This window comes from Amphiprion ocellaris, chromosome 10, assembly GCF_022539595.1.
Source record: "Amphiprion ocellaris isolate individual 3 ecotype Okinawa chromosome 10, ASM2253959v1, whole genome shotgun sequence".
Classification (NCBI taxonomy): Eukaryota; Metazoa; Chordata; class Actinopteri; family Pomacentridae; genus Amphiprion; species Amphiprion ocellaris.
The window spans coordinates 35,723,543-35,749,623 of NC_072775.1; the positions used below are offsets into that span (position 1 = coordinate 35,723,543).

At 37.5% G+C, this 26,081-nt stretch overlaps 2 protein-coding genes across 2 annotated transcripts; both read right to left on the bottom strand.

Annotated features, from left to right (window-relative positions):
* Window positions 1–7,144: 7,144 nt before the first annotated feature.
* Window positions 7,145–22,552, bottom strand: stard3nl (STARD3 N-terminal like). The gene is made up of 9 exons (XM_023269106.3): window positions 22,394–22,552; window positions 16,371–16,665; window positions 14,534–14,611; window positions 14,360–14,437; window positions 13,096–13,149; window positions 10,779–10,896; window positions 9,342–9,440; window positions 8,222–8,283; window positions 7,145–7,924 (listed from the first exon to the last, which is right to left on the bottom strand). The coding sequence occupies exons 2-8, from the start codon at window positions 16,572–16,574 to the stop codon at window positions 8,231–8,233; spliced, it is 684 nt and encodes a 227-aa protein (XP_023124874.1). The 5' UTR covers window positions 16,575–16,665; window positions 22,394–22,552; the 3' UTR covers window positions 7,145–7,924; window positions 8,222–8,230.
* Window positions 22,553–24,749: 2,197 nt separating this feature from the next.
* Window positions 24,750–25,685, bottom strand: LOC111567797 (tripartite motif-containing protein 16-like). The gene has a single exon (XM_023269107.3). It carries the CDS (start codon window positions 25,683–25,685, stop codon window positions 24,750–24,752), a length of 936 nt encoding a protein of 311 aa, XP_023124875.2.
* Window positions 25,686–26,081: the final 396 nt, after the last annotated feature.

The window sequence follows — 26,081 nt, forward strand, 5'->3', positions numbered from 1 at the left end:
AAGCTGAGTACAATCCAGAAAACAACAGAGGAGGAGTGCAGCAGCCCAGAGCCAGAACAACCAGAGTAGCATCGTATGTCTCTTAGAAAACATCATAGTAGAGCCTTTGGTATGAAAAAATGCCATCATATACATCGGATATTGTACAAATAACAAGTCAAAGGAAAGAGACATACATTGTAGAATTGTAGTAATTGTGGGCTGACTGATTTACTGATTATCAGTATTTTATTTTTTACCGATTTACGGTAATAAATACATTTAAAAATGGTGCTACTTTGGCTCTGAACCTTTATCTACCTGTGGTCGCTCTGTCTTCTGGACTGATTTGATTGGCTATACGTAACGAATAAAACTCCTTGAACTTAACATCTGTAAACAAAACAAAAACGTATCAACAAAGTTTTCTGTTAGAGTTTGTGTTCTTCTAAGTTTAACTCCAAGATTTTAAATATTTTCATTTACTGCAAATGAATATCTACTCCAAATGTCTCACTAATAATCATTATCAGCCTTAAAAACCCACAAAACACCCCTCTATACTCGACCACACTTAGTACAGTCCCGTTCCCCCTTCTATAAATCTGCTTGGAATCTTCCACTTCCTGTTTGTCAAAGTGGCCTTCTACCTGGACAGGTTTTGTTGGAGCTCATGCAACAAACATTTTGGGTAATTGCACTTTAATATGGATGGATGACACTGAATTAGAGTCTGTTTTAATGAGACTGAGTTCAGATGTGTAGCTCTGTCATTAAATAGTAAATTATTTCTCTGAATTCACAGAGAAAAGTCTGAAATGTTTGCTAGGTTAGCATCCCACATGTTCTTTGGCTCAGCTAAAGCTAACTCTCTCAAACTTCTGGATCTCTTGAGTTGCTTGTTGTTAAAATATCTTGCTGTAGGTGCTGAAGCTCAGAAAGTCTGAGATGTTTGTTCAAAATAAGCTCATTCTCAAGTCTTACCTGAACTGTCCTCTTTTGTTTGAACTTTCCCTAAACTTAGGAGTTAATGACAGAGCAGCACATCCAGACTCAGGCTCATTTATGTAGAGATTAAACTTCAGTGTCATTCATTGATGTTAAAGTGCAGTTTTTCAAATGTTTGTTGCACATGCTCCCGACCAAACCAGTCCAGGTGGAAGACGATGTGAAGAGAAAGCTCCAGAGGTTGAATATCACACATTTACGTTGGAAATAAATGTCCTTTAATTAGACATTGTCATGCAAAAGTTGGATTTCCCTTTAATGATGTTCAAATCTTTGTTGAGTGTTTTGTTGATGTTGGTTTCTAAATGTTTTTTGACACTCGGCCCCAAAGATTAAAACCTTTTACGGCTCACAAGCTGCAACAATTCACACATTATCAACTATCTTTCTGACTAAACTAAGACAAAAAGTGAAAAACTGCCTGATTCCTGCATCATGAATGTAAATCTTTTTGGTTTTTATGACAGTAAGCTGAATATATTTGGGTTTGACAATTTATAAACCAAAACAAGAAATGAATTACTGGAGAAAACAATCAACAGATTAATGGACAAAGAAAATGTGTTTTCCAACATATATGGCTGAATTACTCCAACATTACAAGATACATACAATTTTAATTTAATTTTATTTATATAACGCCAATTACAGGTCAAATTGTCTCAAGACACTTTATTTTTCCATTTTCAGTCATATTTAAAATATGACAAAGTAAGAAATTTAAACCTCTTGACTAATCCAATTTATTATTTGGTTTTTAAGAGACTAATTGACAATTCAAACTTTCTCCACTAAAACTAATAAACATGAGATCAAATAGAAGGAACAGTTTTAAATACTGCAGTCCCACGACGACAAGAATAAGTTTGTCAAGAAAAGGTAAATCTGCTGGTGGATTCCATTGAAGTCCTAATAAATGATAATAAAGTGTGATACTAAAGTTTTGTGGTGCTAAAAATCTCCAAGTAAAGCTATGAAGTTGAACATGTGGATGGAGGTTGATAAAAGTTGACGTCCCTTCATTTCTCTGGAGCGACTCCATGGATTTTATGGATGGTGGTTAAAGACCTGCTCTTCTAGTCGTCTTCCTTCTAGTCGCTGTAAAAAGTCAGTCCATCCTGGCTGACTTCAACACCTCTTCATGACAAGTTGTTCTGCCTCCGACCTGGTGGAAACTCCAGAAACTCAGGAAAACCTGTGGAGACTCGAAGAACTCGTGGAGACTCGAAGAACTCGTGAGGCGGGGGAAGGTGTGGTGGGTGGTGGGGGGAGGCGGGGGAGTAGAGGGGGGAGGCCGCCACCCACCTCCCCGCCTACTCTCCGCCCTGACTCCACCCAGACTCCGCCTTGGCTCCACCCATGTCATCACTTCAGGAACTACGATGTCAAAGGGACGACGAATTTATTTCTTTGTATCTGATCTGTAGCTCAGTGAGTTAAGGATTTGCCTATGGAGCTGCAGGTCGCTGGTTCAAGACCAGACCCTTCTTAAGATTTTATGAAAATCCTGACAAAGATGAACAAAGAAAACTGCCAGTGGTGGGTCTCGAACCTGCGACCTTCCACTTGGTAGTCCGTCTTCTTATCCCCTGAGCTATTCGCTCAGATACTAATTCTTCTTTTTTTTGCGCATTTATCATCTATTTTTTGTCGTTTTCGAGTTTTTTTTTAACTCGAGTCTCGACTCGACCGTTTTTCTCAGGAGGTTGGGCTTCAGCCTTTGTTCTGGAGGGTGGAACCCTCAGTTCCAAGACTTTCCAAGCCTCCAGACCTCCCGAGTCCTCAGGACCTGAGCTTTCACACAGTCTGAGGGCTGAAATTTTCAAAGTCCCACAGTAGATCACTGTTAGATTTAACTTTCAGACAGTCCAAGGACTGATATCTTCTAAGTTCCTGAGTAGTTCCCTGTTAGTTTGAACCTTCAGACAGTTTGAGGACTGAAATCCGAAAAGTTCGTGAGTAGTTCTCTGTTAGTTTGAACTTTCTGGTTAACAGAAGCCTTAAAACTTGTGACCATGAGTCTTGATTTCACATTTAGATCATCCATCTGAGTTCTTCTCAGACCTTCACCTGTGGGTTTTTTAGAAATCCTCAACAAACTTTGATTCTCTTCACTGAACAGTAAAGTTTGTGGAGATCAGAAGGTAACATTAGTTTGATCGATGCCTTCAACTACTAGTAGACTTTATCTGGAAAGCAGTTTTCTGAAATGAGTTCTTAGTAAATCTGTCCACAATCAAACCAAGAACATAGAAAGAGGAAATGTTTGAAGAAACAACTTGATGTTTTCATTTCAGACTAGAAAATGCTTTAAGACCTTGATCTGTTTTTGCTCTTTTTGATCGTTTTATTGTCTCTTCTGTTTAATTTGATCTTCTAAAGTTTAACTGGTGTCTTTTCAAATGTTTTGTCTTTAGTTTGATTCTTCTTAAATGTTTAGTTTTGCTCTTTCCTCACCTTTTATTCTTTTCTAATGTCTGATTTGATTTCGAAATGTTTTGTCTTTTTAATGTTTAATTGTTTTTTCAAATGTTTTATCGGCTTGTTTGAATTTTTTTTTCTTTCCCAAATTAAATTTTTCCATTAAATCTTGAAGGTTTTTCTTTTTAAATATTTTACCACCTTTTAATGTTTAATTTTCTTTTAAAATGCTTCATTGTATTTTCTGTTTAATTCCTATTTGAAGTTTTATTGTCTTTAAGATTTAATTTTCTAATTAAACATTTAATTTTTTAATTAAATGTTTTGTCTTTTTAAAGGTTAATAATCTAATTAAATGTTTTGCATTTTTTAAAATGTTTAATATTCTTCTTGTTTAATTGTATTTTTTGAATGTTTAATTATCGAAAATATTTTATCTGTAATTTTTAATATTTATATTTTAAAAATTTGTTTAATTTCATAGTTACATGTATCTTGTTTAATTATCTAATTCAATATTTTGTCTGTTTAATAGAATTTAATTGTATTTAATGTTTAACTATATTAAACAGACAAAATATTGAATTAGATAAACAAGATACAATACATGTCATTATGAAATTAAACAAAATTTTTCAAATACAAATATTAAAAATTACAGATAAAATATTTTTGATAATTAAACATTCAAAAAATACTTTTTAATAATAAACCTTTTTAAAAGTTTTATTGTATTATTTTTTTCCTTTGATTTAATTGCTTTTTGTTATGTAGTTTATTTCTTTAATCTTCTTTTTCTGTCAAGATTTTAACCCCAACCTTAGAAATGAAATAAACCCTTAAATCACAATAAAAATACTTCTGTTGTCACAATCATGAGTTAGTCAATTATTCAGTTAATCAATTCAACTTTATTTGTTTAGCACCTTTTACACAGATGACAGAACTAAACAAGCAAAGAGAAAAAAAAACTATGCTAAAAACTATGATTAAAACTCAAAAACATAAAAAAAAAAAAAAGATTTAACATGGTAATAAAATATGTTGTGTCCAGGGGATGGAGGGAGTTTATTGAAGTCTTCTTGGGCTCACATGGGAAATCATTTAAAATATAAACTTGATATTCAGTCTAAGGAAACTGCAGAGTGACAGAAGAACCAACAATATCTCCTGTTTTCTCCTTTAATGAGTCGACTCTTCTTGTGCTTTCAGACCAAAGAACTACAGACTCTTCACAACCTGCTCAAACTCTTGGTACAGGACCTTACCACACGGATCAAGAAGGTTTCCTTCTCCTCATTTCTACTCTGAAGCTCACCTTCTCCTGCTCAAACTGCTGACAAATGTTTCTGCTGCTCTAAAGTCTGGTCTCCAGAACTTCCTAAAAACTCTCAAAGTCTCTTCTGCTGCAGGTTGCTTTGTAGAACTGTTCCAGAAAACCTCACTAAACCACATGGAGGAGCCTCAAGATAGTTGTCCAAATGAAACCATACAAAAACCAAACTAGCACAACCCAAATGCTAAAGTCTCCTGCAGCCTACCAGAGAACCTCTGAGAACAGAGAATCAGGACAGGAACTCTTACCTTCTGGACAACCAACGCTGGTTCACTAACAAGAATACAGAATGTGTCTGACCAAAAACCTCTAAAGACTCACTACAGCCAAGATAAAGACACAACTCAGCTGCAGCAAATCCACTAATCACTGCACACATTAGTACCATGTGCTAACTGTGGCTAAAGAACCACATTTACCAAGACAACTATCCAGTACAAAGCCCTAAAACACACCAAGAAACACATTAAAGATGATTTTACTGCTGGAAGCTGCAAGCCAACACCTAAAGAACAAACTAAAGCAATGGAGCCAAACCCAGTTCACTGGTGAAGAGAAGCAGAGGAAATGTTTGTCTGCAGCTAAATAAAGCAGGAAGACAGTGAGCTGCTCAGGTGTTCCTGATAACACCAAGCAGCCACCTGGACAGCCAATAGGAACACAGCCACCTGGACAGCCAATAGGAACACAGCTTCCTGGAAGTCCAGAGGGCGGGGTTAGTCAAGGAAATTTAATTTAAAGTTGAAGCAGAAACTTAACAAAGAAAGTTGAAAACCACCTTCTGATCCCTGAAATCTCTGAGTTTTCCCACAAAGAACACCTGAACATGTCAAACTGGTTCCATAGTAGAACCATCATTGTAAAAACATCATAGTATGGTGTGTTGCTCAAAAAACATTAGGACCCGGCTGTCAGGGGACAAACCTGTAAGAAACATGAGAACAGAGAGAACCCAACCAGTAGGTCACAGTTTATCATCATCTAATCATCTCCTGAAGTCCATATGGTGAGAGACATCAGTATCTGGTTGTTAATTTACCAGAGGATGCTTATAATCATGCTGATGTGGTCTGTACTCTACAGTATTTTAGTGACTCAATAAATGTCTAAGTTGTTTTTTTTAATGCTTTTCAGTTTTTAATAAACATTTAAGAGCCTATATGTGATCAATAAATGGCCTTTGCCTATCTTAAGAAAAATTCACTCAGAACTCTGATATGTTAACAGTACTAAATAAATCAATAAATACATGCATACACACAAAAATAAGTTAATACATTAACTGTGTTAAGATAAGATTTAGATTTTTAAAAAAGTTGTTTATGTTTTTGCAGAATCCAGTATTGCTCACTGGTTGGTCATTACATTTTATTAGTTTGATTTCACTGTTTAAAATGATGCCACCTCTTTTCAGACAGAACCTGTGATAATAAAACAATACAAAATTTTTATTTCCGTGTTAATAAAGCACTTAAAGCTTTAAGTATGGCTAAATGCTTTTTTCAAAATTAAATATATCACTCCTTAGGTGGTAGTGGCCCCAAGTTCAGTAAAGTTGGAAAGATATTCACAGATTCAGACTTCCAGCATCAATAACTCATTAGATATAGGTTGTCAAAACATAAACGGTGCCTCTTTCCCATTGTTGCAAGGCAGACAATGTGCTACAAGCCCAGTTTTATCAAAAGTAGCTGTCTTTCAAGCTACAGGAATAACATTGGTGTCTATGGAGTGAACAGGGTCCGTCTGCAATTTGCAAAACCGCTGCAACAGTAAAGAGAGACAAATATTCAATAACTTCACTCTTATACATTGTAGTGTCACTAAAATCACTGCAGCCTTCAACTGGCTCCTGTTGACAAAGTGTTTTAACAGAAATGTAAATGCTGTAATTTGATTCTTTTAATGAACCATGTAACTTGAATGGATGTGATGCTGGTGTGACCACAGTGCATACGTCTGATGTTGCTCACAGTGGTCCAAGGGACGCTCAGGGAGTTTGTGTTTGCTCACACTCAGACTGAAAAATTACAGGGAACATTGCTTGAGTTGTGACAAGGAGCTCAGAATTTTTTGCTTTTTACAGAATCTGATTATTGTATCAGATTATTAACTCTCTTTTTTATTGAATTTTTAAACGAGACGTGTAAAATAAATTCATTTTTTTGTTCAGATTTGGTTCATATTCCCAACATTTTACACATGATTAGTTCAAGGACCATGGGACAGTTGGAAATCTGGCAATTCTGCCTGTTTTTACAGTTTCTGGATAATAAATTGTGCCATTTTGATGTCTTTTTTAAAGATAACATGCATTTCATTCTGAGATGAAAAAAGCAGCTGGAATCAACAAAACATGACATGAATTAAAATCTGTAATAAAGAAATGGACAACACCACAAAGATTCACATTTTAATGATTCTGTTATACAGACAAGCTTCCATAAAAACAGCAGTGAGCTGCATGCAGAACATAAGAACGTTAGATTCACCTTCTTCTCCTTCAGCAGCTTCAACACAGTGCAGGAAACCCGACGTTCGCCGGGAAACGCTGTACGTTTATGGCTCGTTTTGTTCCAACTCTTTGCCCACATTTGGAACCAAACCTTTCTAACGTGGGTATAATATTGTTCCATGCGTTGCTGCAGTGCTTTCGTAAGACTTCTACGTATTCGGACATGTTTCTGAGTCTGACGGCGTCTCTGTTTGCTCCAATCTGCTCTATAAACTCTGTACTGGCCGGAACATCCTTCTTCTCCACGTGGAGTCTGTGGAGCTTATTTTCCTTTACAGTGATGTCAAATCATCAACAAATCCGAAGTAAACACGGTGACAGAAATATAAGACATTAATAAACAACTGTGTAAAAAAAAAAAAAAAAAAAAAAAACAATAATTATGGTTGGACGCTGAAGAGGATCTAAAAAGTGCTGATTTAGTTTCTACCACCTTCTTCCCTCTCACCAGGAGTCCATGTGAACTTTTATGTAAAGATGAATTCTTTGAGCATTCAGAGTTCTTTGAACAAACTCAGAAGAATTCTCCTGGTGCAGATATCAGAATGTGACTGAATTCATGGATACAAACAGAAAAAAAGAGGTTCTTTGGGACAAATAAAAACTAAATGGGCAGAAGTTGTAAGGCAGAACTTTCCCTCAGCAGCAGGAGAAACTCCAGGATCCTGAGGAGACAAAACAACAGGAGCTTTAGTGACGTCAGCTGAGAGGAGATGTTCTACTGCTAGACAAAGAGGAAGCAACACCACAGAAGAAGAAGCAACACCACAGGAGAAGAAGAAGCATAAGAAGAAGCAGCAGAAGTAGAAGCAGAATTAGTATTAAATTAGTAGGTTGTTGTTGGTCATCATTGTCGTTGTTAGTCGCTGTTGGTAGTTGTTGGTTGTTGTTGGTCACTGTTGTGGTCATCGTACTAGTATTAGTGGTAGTACTAGTAGTAGTACTAGTAGTAGTCCTCTTACCTGTTGCTGCTAAATGAGGCCTTTCACTGGATCATGTTTGTCGTCGAGTTCCTCATCAGAGTCTGAAGGAGAGAAAAACAGAAGGGACTAAAATCAGTTTTTTTAAAGAAGTAAAACCTCATCAGATCTTTTAAGTGGAGCCTTAATGCTGTCAGAAACTTTCATTTTATGTAAAAGTATTATTGGAGAAATCTGGTCCTCATCTAAAACTAATCCATGAAGAACTCGATGATCTCAGAGGCTAAAGACTTTACAACATAGATTCTTCTTTCTTAAAGCGTTTTTCTATTTGTTATTTTACAGCTGGACAACATTAGACCAGGTCCAGGTTTAAACCACCTCATTTATTAAATCACAAACTGGTTCAGAGAGACTTCAGTCTCCAGGAGATCATCTAGCCTCCAGGAGATCATCTAGTCTCCTGGAGATCATCTAGCCTCCTGGAGATCATCTAGTCTCCAGGAGATCATCTAGACTCCAGGAGATCATCTAGTCTCCAGGAGATCATCTGGCCTCCAGATCATCTAGTCTCCAGGAGATCATCGAGTCTCCAGGAGATCATCTAGCCTCCAGATCATCTAGTCTCCAGGAGATCATCTAGTCTCCAGGAGATCATCTAGTCTCCAGGAGATCATCTAGTCTCCAGGAGATCATCTAGTCTCCAGGAGATCATCTAGTCTCCAGGAGATCATCTAGTCTCCAGGAGATCATCTAGCCTACTGGTTTTAAATCTGTAGTTTGTCTAAAGTTGTCCAGCTGTGAAAAAGAAATCTTGCTTTTTTGCATTTTAACAAAAATGATAAAGGTTTCACAAACCGTTTAAATGAGTCGCTAGCTTCCAGGAGATCATCTAGTCCACATTGGACTGTCTATAAATCTGGATCTGGTCTAATGTGGTCCAGATGTAGGAGGAAAAAAACAATGAAATGTCCTTTTGTTGTATTTTCACAGAGAGAATAACGGTTTCAGACATTTATAGGTAAGTTCAGACATGAAGGCTTTACCTGAAATACAAAACCTGCTGTTACATCAGAGAAGGAAAAGGAAGAAAAAGGAAGAAGAAGAAGAAGAAGAAGAAATAATCATGGGGTAAACTGGAAGTCAGAAGATGATGTTCTACCTGCCAGAGACTCTGGAGGAGAGTAGAACTGTCCATCAGATAACGGACCTGGACCAATGAGAGGAGCTCGATCTGTAGCGTCCATGATGGACTGAAACCCTGGAACCAGAGGAACACATTTATTATTGATTACTGATCAGCAATCAGAGACAAATACTTCAAAAAATACTTCTAATCAGTAACATCATGGAGATGACAGTAAATGCTGGGAGAGTAACTGCAGTATTGGGAGGAAACATTCAAGTATTTAATTTTAAAAATTCACTCACATTAACACATGAAACAGTAGTACTAGTAGTACTACTACTTCTAGTGGTAAATAAAGTACTCCTAATGAGTTTAGTAACAGTAGTAGTACTTCTAGTGGTAAATAAAGTACTCCTAGTGAATTTAGTAGTTAATAATATTAGTGAAGTAGAAGCTGCAGTACAGTGAAGTATAATGGCTCTGACTTCCTGTACTGTGGTTGTTACTACAGCAGTACTACTACTCAAACTGTTGTTTTAGTTGCTACTAACGCTAGTACCAGTACTACAATATTTATTATTATTGTATTTATTATTATATTTAGCGGTACAGTTATTGTTACAGCTCTTCCTATTCATGATTATTTTTCCAGGTATTATTTTTAGTGGTACTTCTACTAATACTACAACTACCACCGCTGCTGCTGTTAGTACTACAGTCGTGATGGCAGTATTGCAGTAATAGAAGTAGTTAAAGGAGTCAGATTACTTCACTGTACACCCATAAACCGTCAGACTTGTCTTTGGTTCAACATCAACACATTTAAAGCTGTGAGTTAAAAACTGGAATATCAGTTTATCTACATAAACAAGAATATTTGCAGTATGAGTACTTCTTATATTAGTATTTCTACTCAGGAAAGAGTCTGTGCAGTACCACTGATGTGTGCTATATTGTTATTTCCACCAGTTTGGACAATCTGAACCAGTACTCATGTATATTTTGGTTTATTTTTCTACTAATATTTCCAAAATGTTCTGCAGATTTCCTCACTGTAGGATTAATAAAAACTTATCGTATCGATTAGTAGTACTGCAGTGATGTAGTAGAATTTACCGTCTTAATGCTGGTCACATCAACAGTAAATAAAACTTTCCTGAAGTGCAGTTTTGAGGAAAAAATGTACTACAAGTAGCATATTCTGGTACTTTAGTCATAGTAGTGTTAAGTCCTCTACTACTACATGTGCAGTACTTGTATTATTCTACTACCAATAAAATTACCTCGAATACTTCCAGTACATTTTGCTGCCATTTTGAAGCATATTCTGCACATGAATTATTTGTTTTTCTGTGTATACACATGAATATTAGGTGTATTTTCTGTACTTGTTGATGAATAAAGTCCTCCATCGCTCGTTTTCTGGTGATTTAACGTTTGCCGCTCGTTAAAGAAGCGACTGAGACTCACTGTTTTCGTCTTCAGCCTCCTGAGGCAGAACCTTGAAGTCGAGCAGCCACGTTTCTATCCAGGCCAAGACGAAGGAGATGATGGGCAGCAGGTAGCCGAAGGCCCCCTGAGACAGCAGCTGGACACCAAAGTACCGGTTACTAGTAAGTACTACCATCTGACAAGTAGTAGTCCGGAAAAAGAACAACTAAAAGTGAGAAATGTTCGACCCTAGAACCTTCTCAGATCATCTGGTTCTTCATCTCCAGTAACTTTATTAATGATCAGAGTTCTACCTTCATACTGGGAATATTTCCAGAGTTCCAGGTCCTTGAAGTCCATAGAGGAGAACGTCCTCTGGAGAAAGTTCTCGAGTGGACGTTGGTCTACTCTAGAAATTTCTCCAGTTGTGGGTAGGTCTACTCTAGAACTTTCTCCAGTTGTCTGTAGGTCTACACTAGAACTTTCTACAGTTGTCAGTAGGTCTACTCTAGAACTTTCTCCAGTTGTCTGTAGGTCTACTCTAGAACTTTCTACAGTTGTCAGTAGGTCTACTCTAGAACTTTCTACAGTCGTCAGTAGGGCTACTCTAGAACTTTCTCCAGTTGTTGGTAGGTCTACTCTAGAACTTTCTCCAGTTGTCAGTAGGTCTACTCTAGAACTTTCTCCAGTTGTCAGTAGGTCTACTCTAGAACTTTCTACAGTTGTCAGTAGGTCTACTCTAGAATTTTCTCCAGTTGTCAGTAGGTCTACTCTAGAACTTTCTCCGGTTGTGGGTAGGTCTACTCTAGAACTTTCTACAGTTGTCAGTAGGTCTACTCTAGAACTTTCTACATTTGTCAGTAGGTCTACTCTAGAACTTTCTCCAGTTGTCAGTAGGTCTACTCTAGAACTTTCTCCAGTTGTCAGTAGGTCTACTCTAAAACTTTCTCCAGTTGTCAGTAGGTCTACTCTAGAACTTTCTCCAGTTGTGGGTAGGTCTACTCTAGAACTTTCTACAGTTGTCAGTAGGTCTACGCTAGAACTTTCTACAGTTGTCAGTAGGTCTACTCTAGAACTTTCTACATTTGTCAGTAGGTCTACTCTAGAACTTTCTACAGTTGTCAGTAGGTCTACTCTAGAACTTTCTCCAGTTGTCGGTAGGTCTACTCTAGAACTTTCTCCAGGTGTCAGTAGGTCTACTCTAGAACTTTCTCCAGGAGACGTTCTCCTTTCCTGCTTCCAGTCTTTCAGTTTAGTCTCACTGAGAACATTCCAGGTCATTGAAGTCCATAGAGGTGGGTCCAGATTTATCACTTTTTAATGGACTTTTTCCATCATTTCTGATCCTCAGAACTTCATCAGTCCAGCAGATAGAACCATGACATTTAGGAGGAGAAACACATCTGAGTTCTGGGAAAAACTGACACTGAATCAGTTTTACATCCATCCAGGTGTCACAGTCTGAACACTGGATCTGGTTTTTAGTCTAAAATGAGACAAAACGACCCAAACGAGACTCAAAACAACAGTTAGGAGATAAAACTTTGCAAAACACAAACGGAAAATAAAACACATAATGACAAATTAAGAAAAAGTACACAACTGAGACACAAAATGCCAAAAAAATGTGCCAAATGACATAAAATAGGTCAAAAGAGAGAAATAAAATTAGACAAGATAGAAAACAACAAAATAAGACACAGAATGACAAAAACAAGACACAAAATGATGAAAACAGCAAAATACAGAACAGAAATAAGAAAAACTACACAAAAGTGATTAAAAAAAATGACCAAAAAAAATTACAAAAATCAGGCACAAAACGACAAATGCAAGACACAAAGAGCCATCAAATTAGACAAACAAGACACAGAATGGCAAAAACAAGACAAAAAATGATGAAAACAGCAAAACGGAACAGAAATAAGAAAAAATACACAAAAGTAAGGCAAAAAAAGACAAAACGACAAAAAATGACAAAAATCAGGCACGAAGCGACAAAAGCAAGACACAAAATGACAAAAACAGACACAAAACAACAGATGAGACGACAGCCAACTAAAAGCAGTTTTCCATTCATCCAGGTGTCATTAAACTAAAGTTACTGTGGATAAAGAATCAGCTGATTCTGACTGAGATTTATTAGTGTTGGTTCCGATCACAGAATTCGTATTTAACAGTAAAGTTTATCAAGAAGCGAGTTAAAACTCAGGATAAAATGAGGTTTTAAATAGGACCGCAGGCTGAGTACAACGTTCTTCATGTTTTCATCTCAGAGCAGAACTTCCTTTATTTATAATATTCATGTAGAAACTAAACCAGAAATGCCTCCTGATGTTCTCCTTGCTGCTCTTACCTTTGATAAAATGACTTTAGCGATCAGGAAAGCACAGCTGGCAGCAGTGGTGATCTGCAGGAGAACAAATGATACCAAACAGTTCCAATTATTACTATTATTATTCATCTTTCTAATATTTTAACTGCAATTACTCTGTCTTCCTGGTGTGTCGACCAAAGACTGGATTTTAGTAGAAGTTTTCAATTCAATTTTACCTATATAGCACCAATTACAATCATATTGTCTCAAGACGCTTTACAGAACCCATATGTCTGCCGCACTCATTACCAAGCATCCAGGCGTGAATATTTATAAAAGGGATCGGTCTATGAAGTTATGTCAGAGAGCTGGCAGTAATTTTATTGAAATCCAGTGCTCCCTGCCTGACTGTATGATTTCCCTGGTGGTTGACGGTGTTCTCCTGAGCTCTTACAGCCTGATCAGAGATGTGGGTTTGCTGTTTATTTATTATTTTAATCTCATGGGTGCGTTCTGATTCTAGTTTCTTGTAGTATGGATCCATCCACACACACACACACACACACACATATATATATATATATATATATATATATATATATATATATATATATATATATATATATATATATATATATATATATATATATATATATATATATATATATATATATACATACACACTGACAGGGACTTCATGGAGACAAATTTTGATTTATTGGCCTTTGACACTGGAAAAAAAGTGCAGAATGTTCAATTCAGGCTGCTATCTTTGGTCCACATTTGTCCAACTTTTTAGGTTCTAACATCAGTACAATCTGATGTGAGGAAAGTCTGACCAGACAAGGTTCCAGTTTTTAGATGTTTAGACGTACCAGAAAGGAGATATTAATCCATCTGGACAATTCATTTGGTTTTAAGCTGTTTTAAGCCATTTCTGTGTAGTTTTGGGGGAAAAAATTCTGTCACATTGGACAAAATTTGAGTAGTTTTCGAATTTTTTGCAATTTCGGACAACTGCTGTGTAATTTGGACTGATTTAAAATATTTTGGAGAATTTCTGACTAATTTTGGACAAATTCTAAGTCCTTTTCAACAGGTTCTACATTGTTTTGGATCATTTCCAGCAGATATAAAAGATTTAATGACTCAGAACACTAAATAATCAGCTCAAATACATGCTGGGCACCCTGATTTACAATAAAAAACATTTACATGCAGAGAAACAACAACAGCATGTCGATGGCGCCATCTGCTGGCACAAACCAAGAATTAAGGTGTTGTTACTGAACCAAAGACTCACAGCGATGGCCCACCAGTGACGCAGCTTACAGACGGCGTAGGCCAAGATCAGAACGGCAAACCTGAACACGGCCAGCAGCTGAGGGAGGAAACAGAAGGAAAAACACTAAAGAAACCAACAGAACCGACAAATCAAACATGAACCGTCTGACCAGGAGCAGAGGAAAAGTCTCACAAAGATGTCGAAGAAGGAGGCGTGGTAGTCGTAGTGCAGGACTTCTATCTCCAGCTGCTTCTGAATGCCTCCGTTCACCTGCAAGACACAACATTAACATGGCATCTGGAGTAATACTCCATCTGAACCGTATTTAATAAAACCTAGAGCGTTTCGTAAGACTGAAACACTTTGGTTCTGATACAGTCGAGGAGCTCAGACTGAGAGGCTTAAAATCTTCATCTCATCTCTGTGCACCAAAGTTTTTTACATTAAAATAATCCTGTTCTGCCTTCAGATTTCTCAGCTCTCAGCAATAAACACAAAATGAGACAAAAAAATAGATAAATAAAATAAAAAACTATTTAAAAAAGACAAATCAACATAAATAAGACAAAAAAAATCAAACAAAAGTCAGTTTAAATCCATCCAGGTGTCTCAGTCTGAACACTGGATCTGGTTTCTGTTCATTTCCTCTATAACCAGCTGTGATCATCACTATTATGGGATGTATCTTATTGTAAACAGTTCAATGTCCATGATGTCAGAATCTGTTTCAGTTTGTCCAAAGTTACTAAAATAGTTGAATCTTCTTCAAACTGCATCAAATCCTTCCCAGAATGACTCCTAATGTGTCCAGAGTTCCTAACATCTGTCCAAAATGCCTCAAAGCTTTTCCAGAGTGACTTGAACCTTGACCAGAATGACAACAACTTGTTAAAAATGTCTCAGAAATGGAAGCTGTAGAAATCTCCAGAGTTTTCTTGTGTTGAAAAAAAGAATTAAATGATCATAATAAGAGGCATGAGAGTAAACCTGTCGAAACTATCTAATCCAGGATGCACAAACTTTAATAAACTCTTTTCAGAGCTCAGAAAAAACAATCAAACTGCCCACATTTGGTGTTGAGAGGAAGGATGGCAGATTTCAGAAACGTCATGAAAGCGAGCAGCTCAACGTTCAGCAGTGATTTCAGCTCAAGGTCGACTCTGCTTTAACCGTTCTGGGAAACAGTGTCGCAGTAAAGTCACATCAGGGCACAAAGTTTTACAGCAGCGTGACCTGGATTCGCTCCTGACCTGCTTCTGTCCCACATCAAACAAACGCTGCCACAATAAAGCAGCACCACTTTACCACAGCTGAACTCCAAGTAATAAAAAGTAGTAACTTACGAGGTCAGACCAAGAAAGAAGCCAATGAAAAAATGAACAAAACTGTCACATAAAAACGACTTTTATAACATTCAGAGAAAACTGAGATCAAAAGTCTCGCTAACGCGAGCACTGAACTTTTCCAGAGTCAAAAAATCTTCAAAATGACAAAAAAGTTTTACAAAGTGATGTGAAATTTGACAAAACTTAAAATTCTCTAAAATGACAAAAGTTTTCCAAAGCGACTCAGTTTTTAAAAAAAAAAAGTTAAAGAAATGTCTGAAAATCTGACAAAAATGACAATTTTTTGAAATGACCCAAAATTTTTCCTAAGTGAGTCAAAAAAATCTTCAAAATTGCTAAGAAATTTGTCCAAAATGACAAAAATGTTTCACAATGTGATGTAAAATGTGACAAACAACTATTAAAGTTAAAAACATGAAACTTTCTCTGTTGTTTCTCATCATGTCACTAATTCAGAATCTGGAATATTGGACAGGCAGGTCAAATTATCTCTGATTATTGGTGAGTTGAAATATGACAGAAAAACTGAAGTTCTATTTTATCTCAAAGCTGTCAGATAAACCATCGGTCCGTTCTGAAAGAAGCTGCAGGACGAGAACAGCTGGAGGGGAAAACCTAAATGCAGCTGTTTTGTAGGAAAACTTCAAGAAATCACAGATTATGAACGTCTCTTCCTGACTTACGTTGAGCTCTATGATCCAGAGCAGGGTGACGAAGAGGAGGTCGAAGGTGACGAAGAGGCAGAAGGTCCTCCTCACGTCTGAGATGCACTTCTTCTCGCCGGCTTCGTACGACTCCACCCTCACAGAGACCGGAGTGGCACCGGCCGAGCCCAAACCTTTGCCGGTCAGCCGGGAGCTGGCGCTGCCGCTGCATTGGCTGTCCATCTCTGGCCACGCCCTCCCGCAGGGCTAGCCACGCCCACCGCTATGAAGGCCGGTCGGTTGGGTAGAGTCAGCGTGAGGCGGCAAACTGCATCTGCAAAACAACAAAGAGTAAACACAAACATCCAGAATTACTTTAAATTCATTTCAGTGTTAGAAAACCTCATTATTCTGGAAATTTTCACTCATTTTGAAGTAGTTTTGAGTTACCTGAAGTTATTTTATACATGTTCAGAGTCATTTTGGACAGTTTTGAATCATTTTGAACAATTTTGAGTAATATTGGACAGTTTTTGAGTAATTCTGGACAATTTGGGACATTTTTTAATTGTTTTTGGACAACTTTGAGTTATTTTGGACAATTAGACTAAGAGTAAAATGCAGCATGACTCAGAAACAGTGAACAGAGGTTGTTGGAGATCCATCCAGCATGGTGAAACATCTTTCTACTGATGATGAGCAGAGTAGAGAGGAAAAGTCTGGAAACATGGAGATGGAAAAACATCTACAGAATTTTACAGTGTTGGTAACATCTTGGGAAAATGCTGCTGATGTTGATTTCAGTTTTTTTGGAAGAAAAATAATCAAGAAATTCAACATATTCTTTTTTATGACTTCTGTCATTCTAACGAGGTCAGACTTTACAAGACTTTATGAAGCCTGCAGCTGGAAAATCTGCAGTGTGACAGCAGCAACGGGAAAAATGCAAAACTGAAGGATCATCTGTGGAAAAATAAATAAACAGGAAATATACATAAATAGAGTTGATATCGTAGAGATTATTCTACACAAAGTATTGCACTGATTCTTCCACCAGAAAAGAAAATTGATAATAAAATGCAAAGATTGTTGTTTAATTAGGGAAAAAATCAAATACTAGAGAATATTAAAAAAATATATTGATAATGCAGGAGACATTTGGTTTCCACAGAGCTGCAGGATTTTAGGTTGCAGGAAAAAAAGAAACTACAGTGAGGGAAAAGACACACAAATCCAAAGATAATCAGTTTAATATGAAAGCAAAACTGAAAACATTCTCATCTAAGATCAGAGGAATTTTCGAACACCACAGAAACGTGTTGGACTACATGTTTAATCCAACGAGCCAAACTTCTCATCTGTTCACTTCCTTTTTGAGGCTTTGTTATTTAAATGTACTCAAAAGATCATTTTTAATTGCAGAACAAGCAATAAATGTAAGAAATCCTGTTTTTGGAGCAGCGATCTGAGACGTGACCTCAAACACCAGAGTTATAAAGTCAATTACAGAGTCTTTCCTGTTCCGTTCTAACTTTCTAACACTTTAAATCCCTGCTTCACTGAACCGCTGTAAGAACCAACGTCAGTAAAGCAGAGTTTCCCTGTTTCTGTCTGCTGCTGGACTTTTAACTAGAGGTAGACCATATCGGTCTACCTCTAGTAGAGGCCGATATTTTGGGCCATATATGGACTTTTTTTTAATCTCGGCCATCAGCCGATATTTACAGATAAAAAGCCGATTTGTGATCAGGCACCCGTACGGGCAGCTGCCGCGACCGCTTTTCCCTTAGAAGGACCCCCGGCACTCAGAGAGCGGAGCATGAGCAGTTACATATATATAATATTTATATACTTTTTGAGTTAAATTTATTGAAAAAAAGTTTTATTTAGTCACTGAAGACACTTGAGAAATTACCATTGATGCCAATTTCATATTAAACTTTTGTGTTTTATTTTGTGGTTTATCTAAAGATTTGTAATGTTTAACTGCACTACGTTATTTAATTTAATTAGCATTTATTATAGTTTTTATTTTGTGATCATGTTTATCTTTTATACTTGAACAAGCAATTGCACTTTCAGGTTACTTTTTAATTGTATTTTTTGTAAACTTTAAGTATTTTTTATGTTATTGTACTTTTCACTGTTTTCAATAAATGTTAAAGTTCTACTAGTGTATTTAATTTGTAATATATACATGTATATACTTTTAGTGTTTAAATTGCATTTTGTAATCGATGTGCTTTGAAAAAAAACGGATATCGGCTTTAAAAATCGGCTTCTACAGTCGGCTTTAGATATCGGCCATCGGCTGAATTTTTTTTTTTTTTTTAAATCGGCATCGGCCTTTGAAAATCCCATATCGGTCGACCTCTACTTTTAACCTCTTTAACATTCACTGTTTATAGTCTGTGTGTTTGAGGAAGTGGAACTACAGTCGCTGTGTTTTTGCATTAACTGTAATTAACACAAAAACACTCCTGATTTTCATATTTTACACTTCAGCAGGAAACCAGCTTCATTATTTTAATCCACTAAAGTCATGCGTTTCCAGCTTTAGTTGGTAGCAGGCAATAAATTTAGCTTAAAGTGCAGCTTTTAACCATAAACAGGTTTTTACAATCCAGCAGTGAATCTGTCAAACATACAGTAGAACTTCCTCCTCCTGAGTCATTCACTGTAATTTCCTCTGAAACTACATTTGCAGCTTCCTCTTCTCACGGCGGATGTTTCAACTGATTTAACCCAAAGCAGAACTTTCAAAATATTTCATGTTCTTCAGTAACTCGTCTGTGTGGGTCCAAAATGGACGATCAGTCTGATAAAGTTTCTGTCGTGTTTAAACTGTGCATCGGATCAGATCTGGTCCCGTTGTAAATCAGTTTCACATTATGGGATGGGATGGGATGTTTGGAGACAGAAAAACATCTACAGGATGAGGAGACAAAACTGCCACAAAAAGACACAAAACGACAAAAATGAGACACAAAACAACAAAAACGAGACACAAAATCACAAAAATGAGACACAAAACAACAAAAATGAGACACAAAATCACAAAAATGAGACACAAAACAACAAAAACGAGACACAAAATCACAAAAATGAGACACAAAACAACAAAAACGTGACACAAAATCACAAAAACGAGACACAAAATCACAAAAACAAGACACAACAACAAAAACGAGACACAAAATGACATTCCAGTCGGACCAGTGCTGATGGGAGCACTGGTCTGACTGGAATGTCCTGTGAGGAAAACCGGATTGCCGCTTTGCAGGAAGAAGTTAAACGGGTAAAAGAGACTCTATTACTGTAACTAGAGCTGGAATAATTAAACCAGTTAGAAAATCAACACAAGGTTTTCGATTTCTTAAAACAGTTTTTAAAATATTTTTACTACGTTTATTAATATGCCAACATTTTATAAAATCTAAATATTTTAGTAACATATTTTTTAACCCTATAGAGCCCAGTGCAGCGCCGACGCTATGATTGCATGATCATTTCTGATTGGTGGTAGATTTGAAACCAGATCAGATAGATCCATCATTCTCTGCATATAAAATCTGGGTATTTAGACTAACGTTTCACATGTTCACCAGGTCTCAGAGCGCTTTTTGGTTTCATTTGTCAATTGTCAATGTCAATTGTTCAAGTTTCAAGTCATTTTGTTCAAGTTTTGAATCATTTTGAAATTTTGTTCCAGTTTCAATTGTTTTTGTTTAGGGTTTGAGCCATTTTGTTTAAGTTTAGGTCATTTTGTTCAAGCTTTAAACAAAAAAAGAGGCGATCCTGATCCTTTAGTTGCTGCGTTTTATCCACACCAGCTGCTCTACTTTGTCACAGATCTACAGCTGATCTCATGTCAGAGTGGAAACAGAAGCTCAGACATTCATTTCTTATTTTTCTCCAACTAACTGACCAGCTACAGGTTAATTAACCTTAACTCTGTGAGTATTTTGCTTAAATGTGAAACTGTTTGTTTGTTCTCTGGTTAAAATGCTGACTGTGATCCGGCGTCACTGGTGCACATTTTTCACCATTTTCCTCCTATTACAGACCAAACAATGAACTGATTAAATTGAGAAAACAAAGGACAGTTTAATCAGTGACAATCAGCTGAAGCCCTACTGTAAATGTGGATAATGTAGGCTTTATAGAAATATAAACTGGGGTCAGAAAATGAAAAACACACCCCATATTAAAAATATAGATTTTCCTTGTTGTATTTTGAAACTCTGGTCTACTTGGATCTGCTAGTATTTTGGATTTTGTGGTACAAGTCATCAAACTGGTGAAATTAGTTGGAAAAGTTTAAAAGATACTTTCTTGAAATCTCCATTTTGTCACCAAAATTTCATATTAAAGTATTTTACATGTTTAGTTTTGTATTATTGTGACATGAAGCTACATGTGTTCAGAAAAAATCACTAGTTCACTTCTAATTATCAGTTTTTACTGTTAATGAGCTCAAAGATGGAACTTTTCAGGACAGCTTCAGCTTTTAGCATATTTCATTTCACCCATAATCAGAGATTATTTGATCTACTGTCCAATATTACAGAATCTGAGTCAGCGACATGAAATTTCAGGTTTTTATCTTTAATAGTTCCTCAAATATTGTTGTTCAAACAGAATCAGCTTTCAAATGTGAGAATAAACCTGCTGAAAACGTGTCAACAGGGAGTTTTTCTTTTAATTATCTTGCAAAGTATTTGACATTTAAATCTAAAATATTACTATTTTAAAAATACAGAGTTAATCAGAGACGGTCAATAAGAGCCCTGATGTATCTGAGATGGAATAACTCTGTGGCTTTTTACTGAAGCTAATCAGAGAGTCAAATAAGTAGATATATAAAATCATTAAGGCTTAAATTAGTTGAAGGAGGATTCATCTGTAGGGGAGACTCACAGTCTGGACTCACCTGCACCAACAGGTGACCAGACACCTGGTTGATGTCTAAACTGCCTCCTGTGACATTATTACCCTCCTCTCTAATGTCTGCTGCTCTTTAGAAACACTGAAAACACTGAGCAGAAAGTGCCAGAAACTGATCCCTTCTCAGTTTACCTCCCACAGTGGGGAAATTTATAGTATTACAGCAGCAAAGACGGTGCAAACGTCTCCAAAATAAACCAAGATATGCAGAAGTACTAAATGGAAATAACATTCTTGCACATGCCAGTGCTATTAATACTGCACAGATTCTTACATAAATGGAAATGCTGACATAAGTATAAATACTGCACAAGTTTTCTATACTGCACTGAATTTTATGTAAAGTTTCCTCGTGAAATGAATAATTGTGACCAAAGAAATGTTTGCAGAGAAAATCAGGCCCGACTAATAATCAGCTCGTCAACTACTGAATTGTCTTTGTCCAGCTTTTTAACTTTGAATATTCTACAGTTTCTTTCACTCTCTGACAGGAAACTGAATCTGTTTGGCTTGTGGTGAAAACAAGATCGACATATTTCACCACTTTCTGACATTTTACAAACCAAACTAATGAATTTATGCAGAAAATAATCAGCAGATTATTCCCCAGTAAAAATAAAGAATGAAATGAAGTCATTTTCCGTCACACTGAAGGCGCTACGGTCACTTTTGGAAAGTGGAAATGGCCATTATATGAGTCGAAGTGCTCCTTTGAAACGTTTTCAGCCGCTATAAACTGACTGGACTATTTTTTGAAGAACACAGAGGAGGTTAAACTATGCACAGACATGAGGACAAATGCTTCTGTGGACTAAAATCAGTTCTTGGCACAACAGCGGAAAATGCAACACAAACACGGAGAGGAGGCCGCCAACAACAACAAAAACACCGAGTTGGCCTCTTTAACACACACCTGCGCTGCTCAGACAGGTGTGTTAGCAAATACCGACCAGCAGGTGAAGAAATCAAACCGAACCGATGATCTCGGTGCAGCAGTGAGGCCGTTTCAGGATTCTAACAGGACCGAGGCGTTCATTTGACAGCTAGCTAGCATGCTAGTTAGCTTAAAGCGCTGCGTTAGCGCCGTTTTTTAAAGGCGCCGTGAAGCTTCTTACCTCCTGAACTCGCTGTTTCGGGACTTTAGTTCTCGGTTTCAACCCTCGGAGGACTTCAGCGGCGGAGACGAACCTCACGGAGGTGGACGACTCATCTGTTTCCTTCAGCAGCTAGGACCGGACGGAGGCGGCCGCATAATGAGGAAACACACGCGGAGGATTCTGGGACGTGAAGTCCGCAGCGGCGCGGCGAAACGTTAGATGACGTAGTGCTCCACCTGGCGGCCATTTTTGGAGTCTAGCAGCTTTTGCTTTTCAGTTTTTGATTTTCAATAGTTTTCATTTACTTACGTGTAATATTAAGAATTTTGTGCAATATGTGAGCTTGCTAAGTAAATTTGCATATTATAAAAACATTAGATTCTTAACCTTTATATTCAAATTAGTCTTTGTTATCATATATTATTTTCATAATATATGATACTGTAGATCCCAATCCTTAATACTGAACATTATATGGTAAATTAATATTATATATAATGTTGTAGTCTTACATTAACCTTTAAATAGGTCCAGTAAATGTTTATTATAGTGTCTGAACCTTAATATTTAAATATGTGTATTTTATTATATACACCATGTTTTCATAATATATAATATTGTCAATGTCGATATTCAAATGAGTCTGGTAAATTTGTCAGATATATTTGTATGTCTGCATATTTGAATTAGTCCACTAAATGTATGGTATATATAATGTTAAAGGGTCTTAACCTCGACATGTATATAAACCTTGTATGTTTCTATCACTTATTATAGTGCAGATTTTTGATCTAAATATGTAAATTACCCAAGGTTTTAACTGTAACATTTAAATTTGTATATTACCTACATTCTTAACTTCAATATTTAAATCAGTCTGGTAAATGTATATAATGTTATAGATTTGTCAGATATATTTGTACGTAATATAGAATCCTAACCTGGATATTGCAATCAGTCAGTTAAATCTAACACACAGCAAATAACACACTCAGACAAAGACTGGTCCACCCAAAAGACCCCACACCACACAGTCAGAAGAGCAACCTGGTGTATGCAGTTAAATGCAGCGAGGAATGCTCAGATCTCTACATAGGGGAAACCAAACAGCCACTTAACAAGCGTATGGCTCAACACAGAAGAGCCAATTCCTCAGGACAGGATTCGGTGGTCTTCCTTCACCTCAAGGAAGAGGGACACTCTTTTCAGGACACCAATGTTCAGATTTTGGACAGGGAGGACAGATGGTTTGAGAGAGGTGTGAAAGAAGCCTCCATGTCAAAGTGGAGAAGCCATCTCTGAACGGGGGGGGTGGTCTGAAACATCATCTTTCACCATTTTACAATCAGGTCCTTTCAAAACTCCCCAAAAGAACTACTTAGCAGAATGACTCAGGTGAGGTGGCTCATGCCAACGACCACCATTAGCGTACGAGGGCTGGGTGAAACTCGCATTTCAACGACCCCCTTTGTGTCACTCCCTGGCTCCCAACGACCATCGTTGAGGAGCCAGGTGGGCCTTGGCAATGGTTGTCAGAATGTGAATAACACTGACCACACCTCACAGAGGTTATAAGCTGAGGCAACATCAACCACCACCAGAACTGAAGAAGCCTCTTGGATGAGAGGTGAAACGTCTTCAAGGAACCTTCTTAAAGTCCAGTTGGATTGATTTAAACAACTTTGGATAACCATGACCTGGATGAATGAGAAACTACACAGACATCTTAAATCTAACACGCATTAGATTCCTAATCTTGACAGCTTTCCATATATGACACAATGCACTTTATTATAAAAGCTTTAATCTAAAAAAACATGGCAGAAGGTACATTTTCAGTCTTTTTGTCCATTTTTTTTAAGTCTGTAACAAATCTTCTTTGTGAAAAAAATCTTCTTTCCAAACAGACCAAGGATCAAATCAGTTTTATTCAAGATTAAAAGCAACAGTTTATTCACACATTAAACAAGTAAAAACAAAAAAGAACAAAAATTCTCAAAAAATGAATCCAGAACCTCAGTTAATCAATGATTTCCTCGTCAACAATGATCAGAACAACTACAGGTTTAGAACACATCAGCTGTATATCTTTTTGGATACAAACATATTTACCATGGAAACAAATGCAATTCTAGATTTCTTCACAAATTTACAAAATGTTGAGAATAAAATCTCTGTGGTGGAAGAAGGTCTGTTGATTTCTCTGCTGAGGTTCATGAAGAGGAATAAAAACTGCAGCAAACAAACAGATCCATACAAAAGTTCATCAGACATTCAGAGCACAGAGAAGCTGACATTTTAATGTTTAGAATAAAAGTCATGGCCAGCTCAATCTCTGATTCACCCTCTGAACTGTGACAGATGTGAGTTTATTTCAGACAATGATCTCAGCAGTGACTCCATCAGAATAAAGCGAGAGTCCAGCATGTAGCGGCTCAGCGAATGTGGTCTGGACTCTGTGGAGGAGAGTCATGGTTTCAGAGATGCTGTAGAAGGACAGAATACCTGCACTGTGATCCAGGTAAACTCCTACTCTGGAGGAATGAGGACCTGAGATGGGAGTTTGGATGCTGTCATGCACCAACTCAAACCTGTTTTCACGACACTCTAATGACCAGGAATCATCAAACGTGCCAAATGCACTTTCATCTCCTGATCTGCTGACACTCTTGTATGCGACTGCTACATCAACCATCCCTCTCATCTTCACCTCCCAGTAACAACGTCTAGTCAGACTCTCTCTGCTCAGAACCTGATAGTAAAAACTGAATCTGTCTGGACGATCAGGATAAGACCGATGCTGGTTCACTACCAATACTTTTCTGTCTCCATCAGATAAAGCCAACAATTGGTGTGCTGTGTCTGGATCCAGAGTGAAGCCACATGAATATCTTAAGAATTCAGCTCTGGTCTTTGGTTGTGGTTGTGACAGTAAAACATCTGGCAGAGAGATAAGATGTGAGGTGCCTTCCCAGGTGTCCTTCAGAACTTCCTGTATTTCTTCCTTGACCTCTTTCACATCTGCTGTCACCTCCTCAAAGTGTCTCAGAGGACGGATGTTGATGCTGGATGAGTGTTTGAACTGACTGAATGCTGACACTGAGGGGAGGTTGTGGAGAAACTGGCTGTGATCTGGTGTATCTGAGAGCTGCTTCAGCTCAGCGTCTTTCCTCTCCAGATCCCTGATCTCCTGCTCCAGCTTCTCCTGAAGCTCTTTGACTCGACCCTCTTCAATCTCCTGCTGGGATCTGATCTGCTGCTCCACCTCAGAGCTTCTGTTCTGGATGAGATGGATCAGCTCGCTGAACATCTTCTCACTGTCCTCCAATTCAATTCAATTCAATTCAATTTTATTTATATAGCGCCAATTACAGTCAAATTGTCTCGAGACGCTTTACAGAACCCATATGCCTGACCCCCAGAGCAAGCCAAAAGGCGACAGTGGCAAGGAAAACACCCTTTTAACAGGGAAAAAAAACCTCGAGCAGAACCCAGCTCTAATGTGGGGGGACCCATCTGCCTGCTGGCCGGGCGGGTTGAGAGGGACAGAAGAAGTAGAGAGGTAGAGATAGAGGGGTAGAGGTAGAGATAGAGGGATACAGATAGAGGGGTAGAGATAGAGAGGTGGGGGGGTGGGACACAAGGACCATAAAACACAGCCACACATCTGAAGCATCCAGCATCCAGCTCTGGGACCAGGGACACT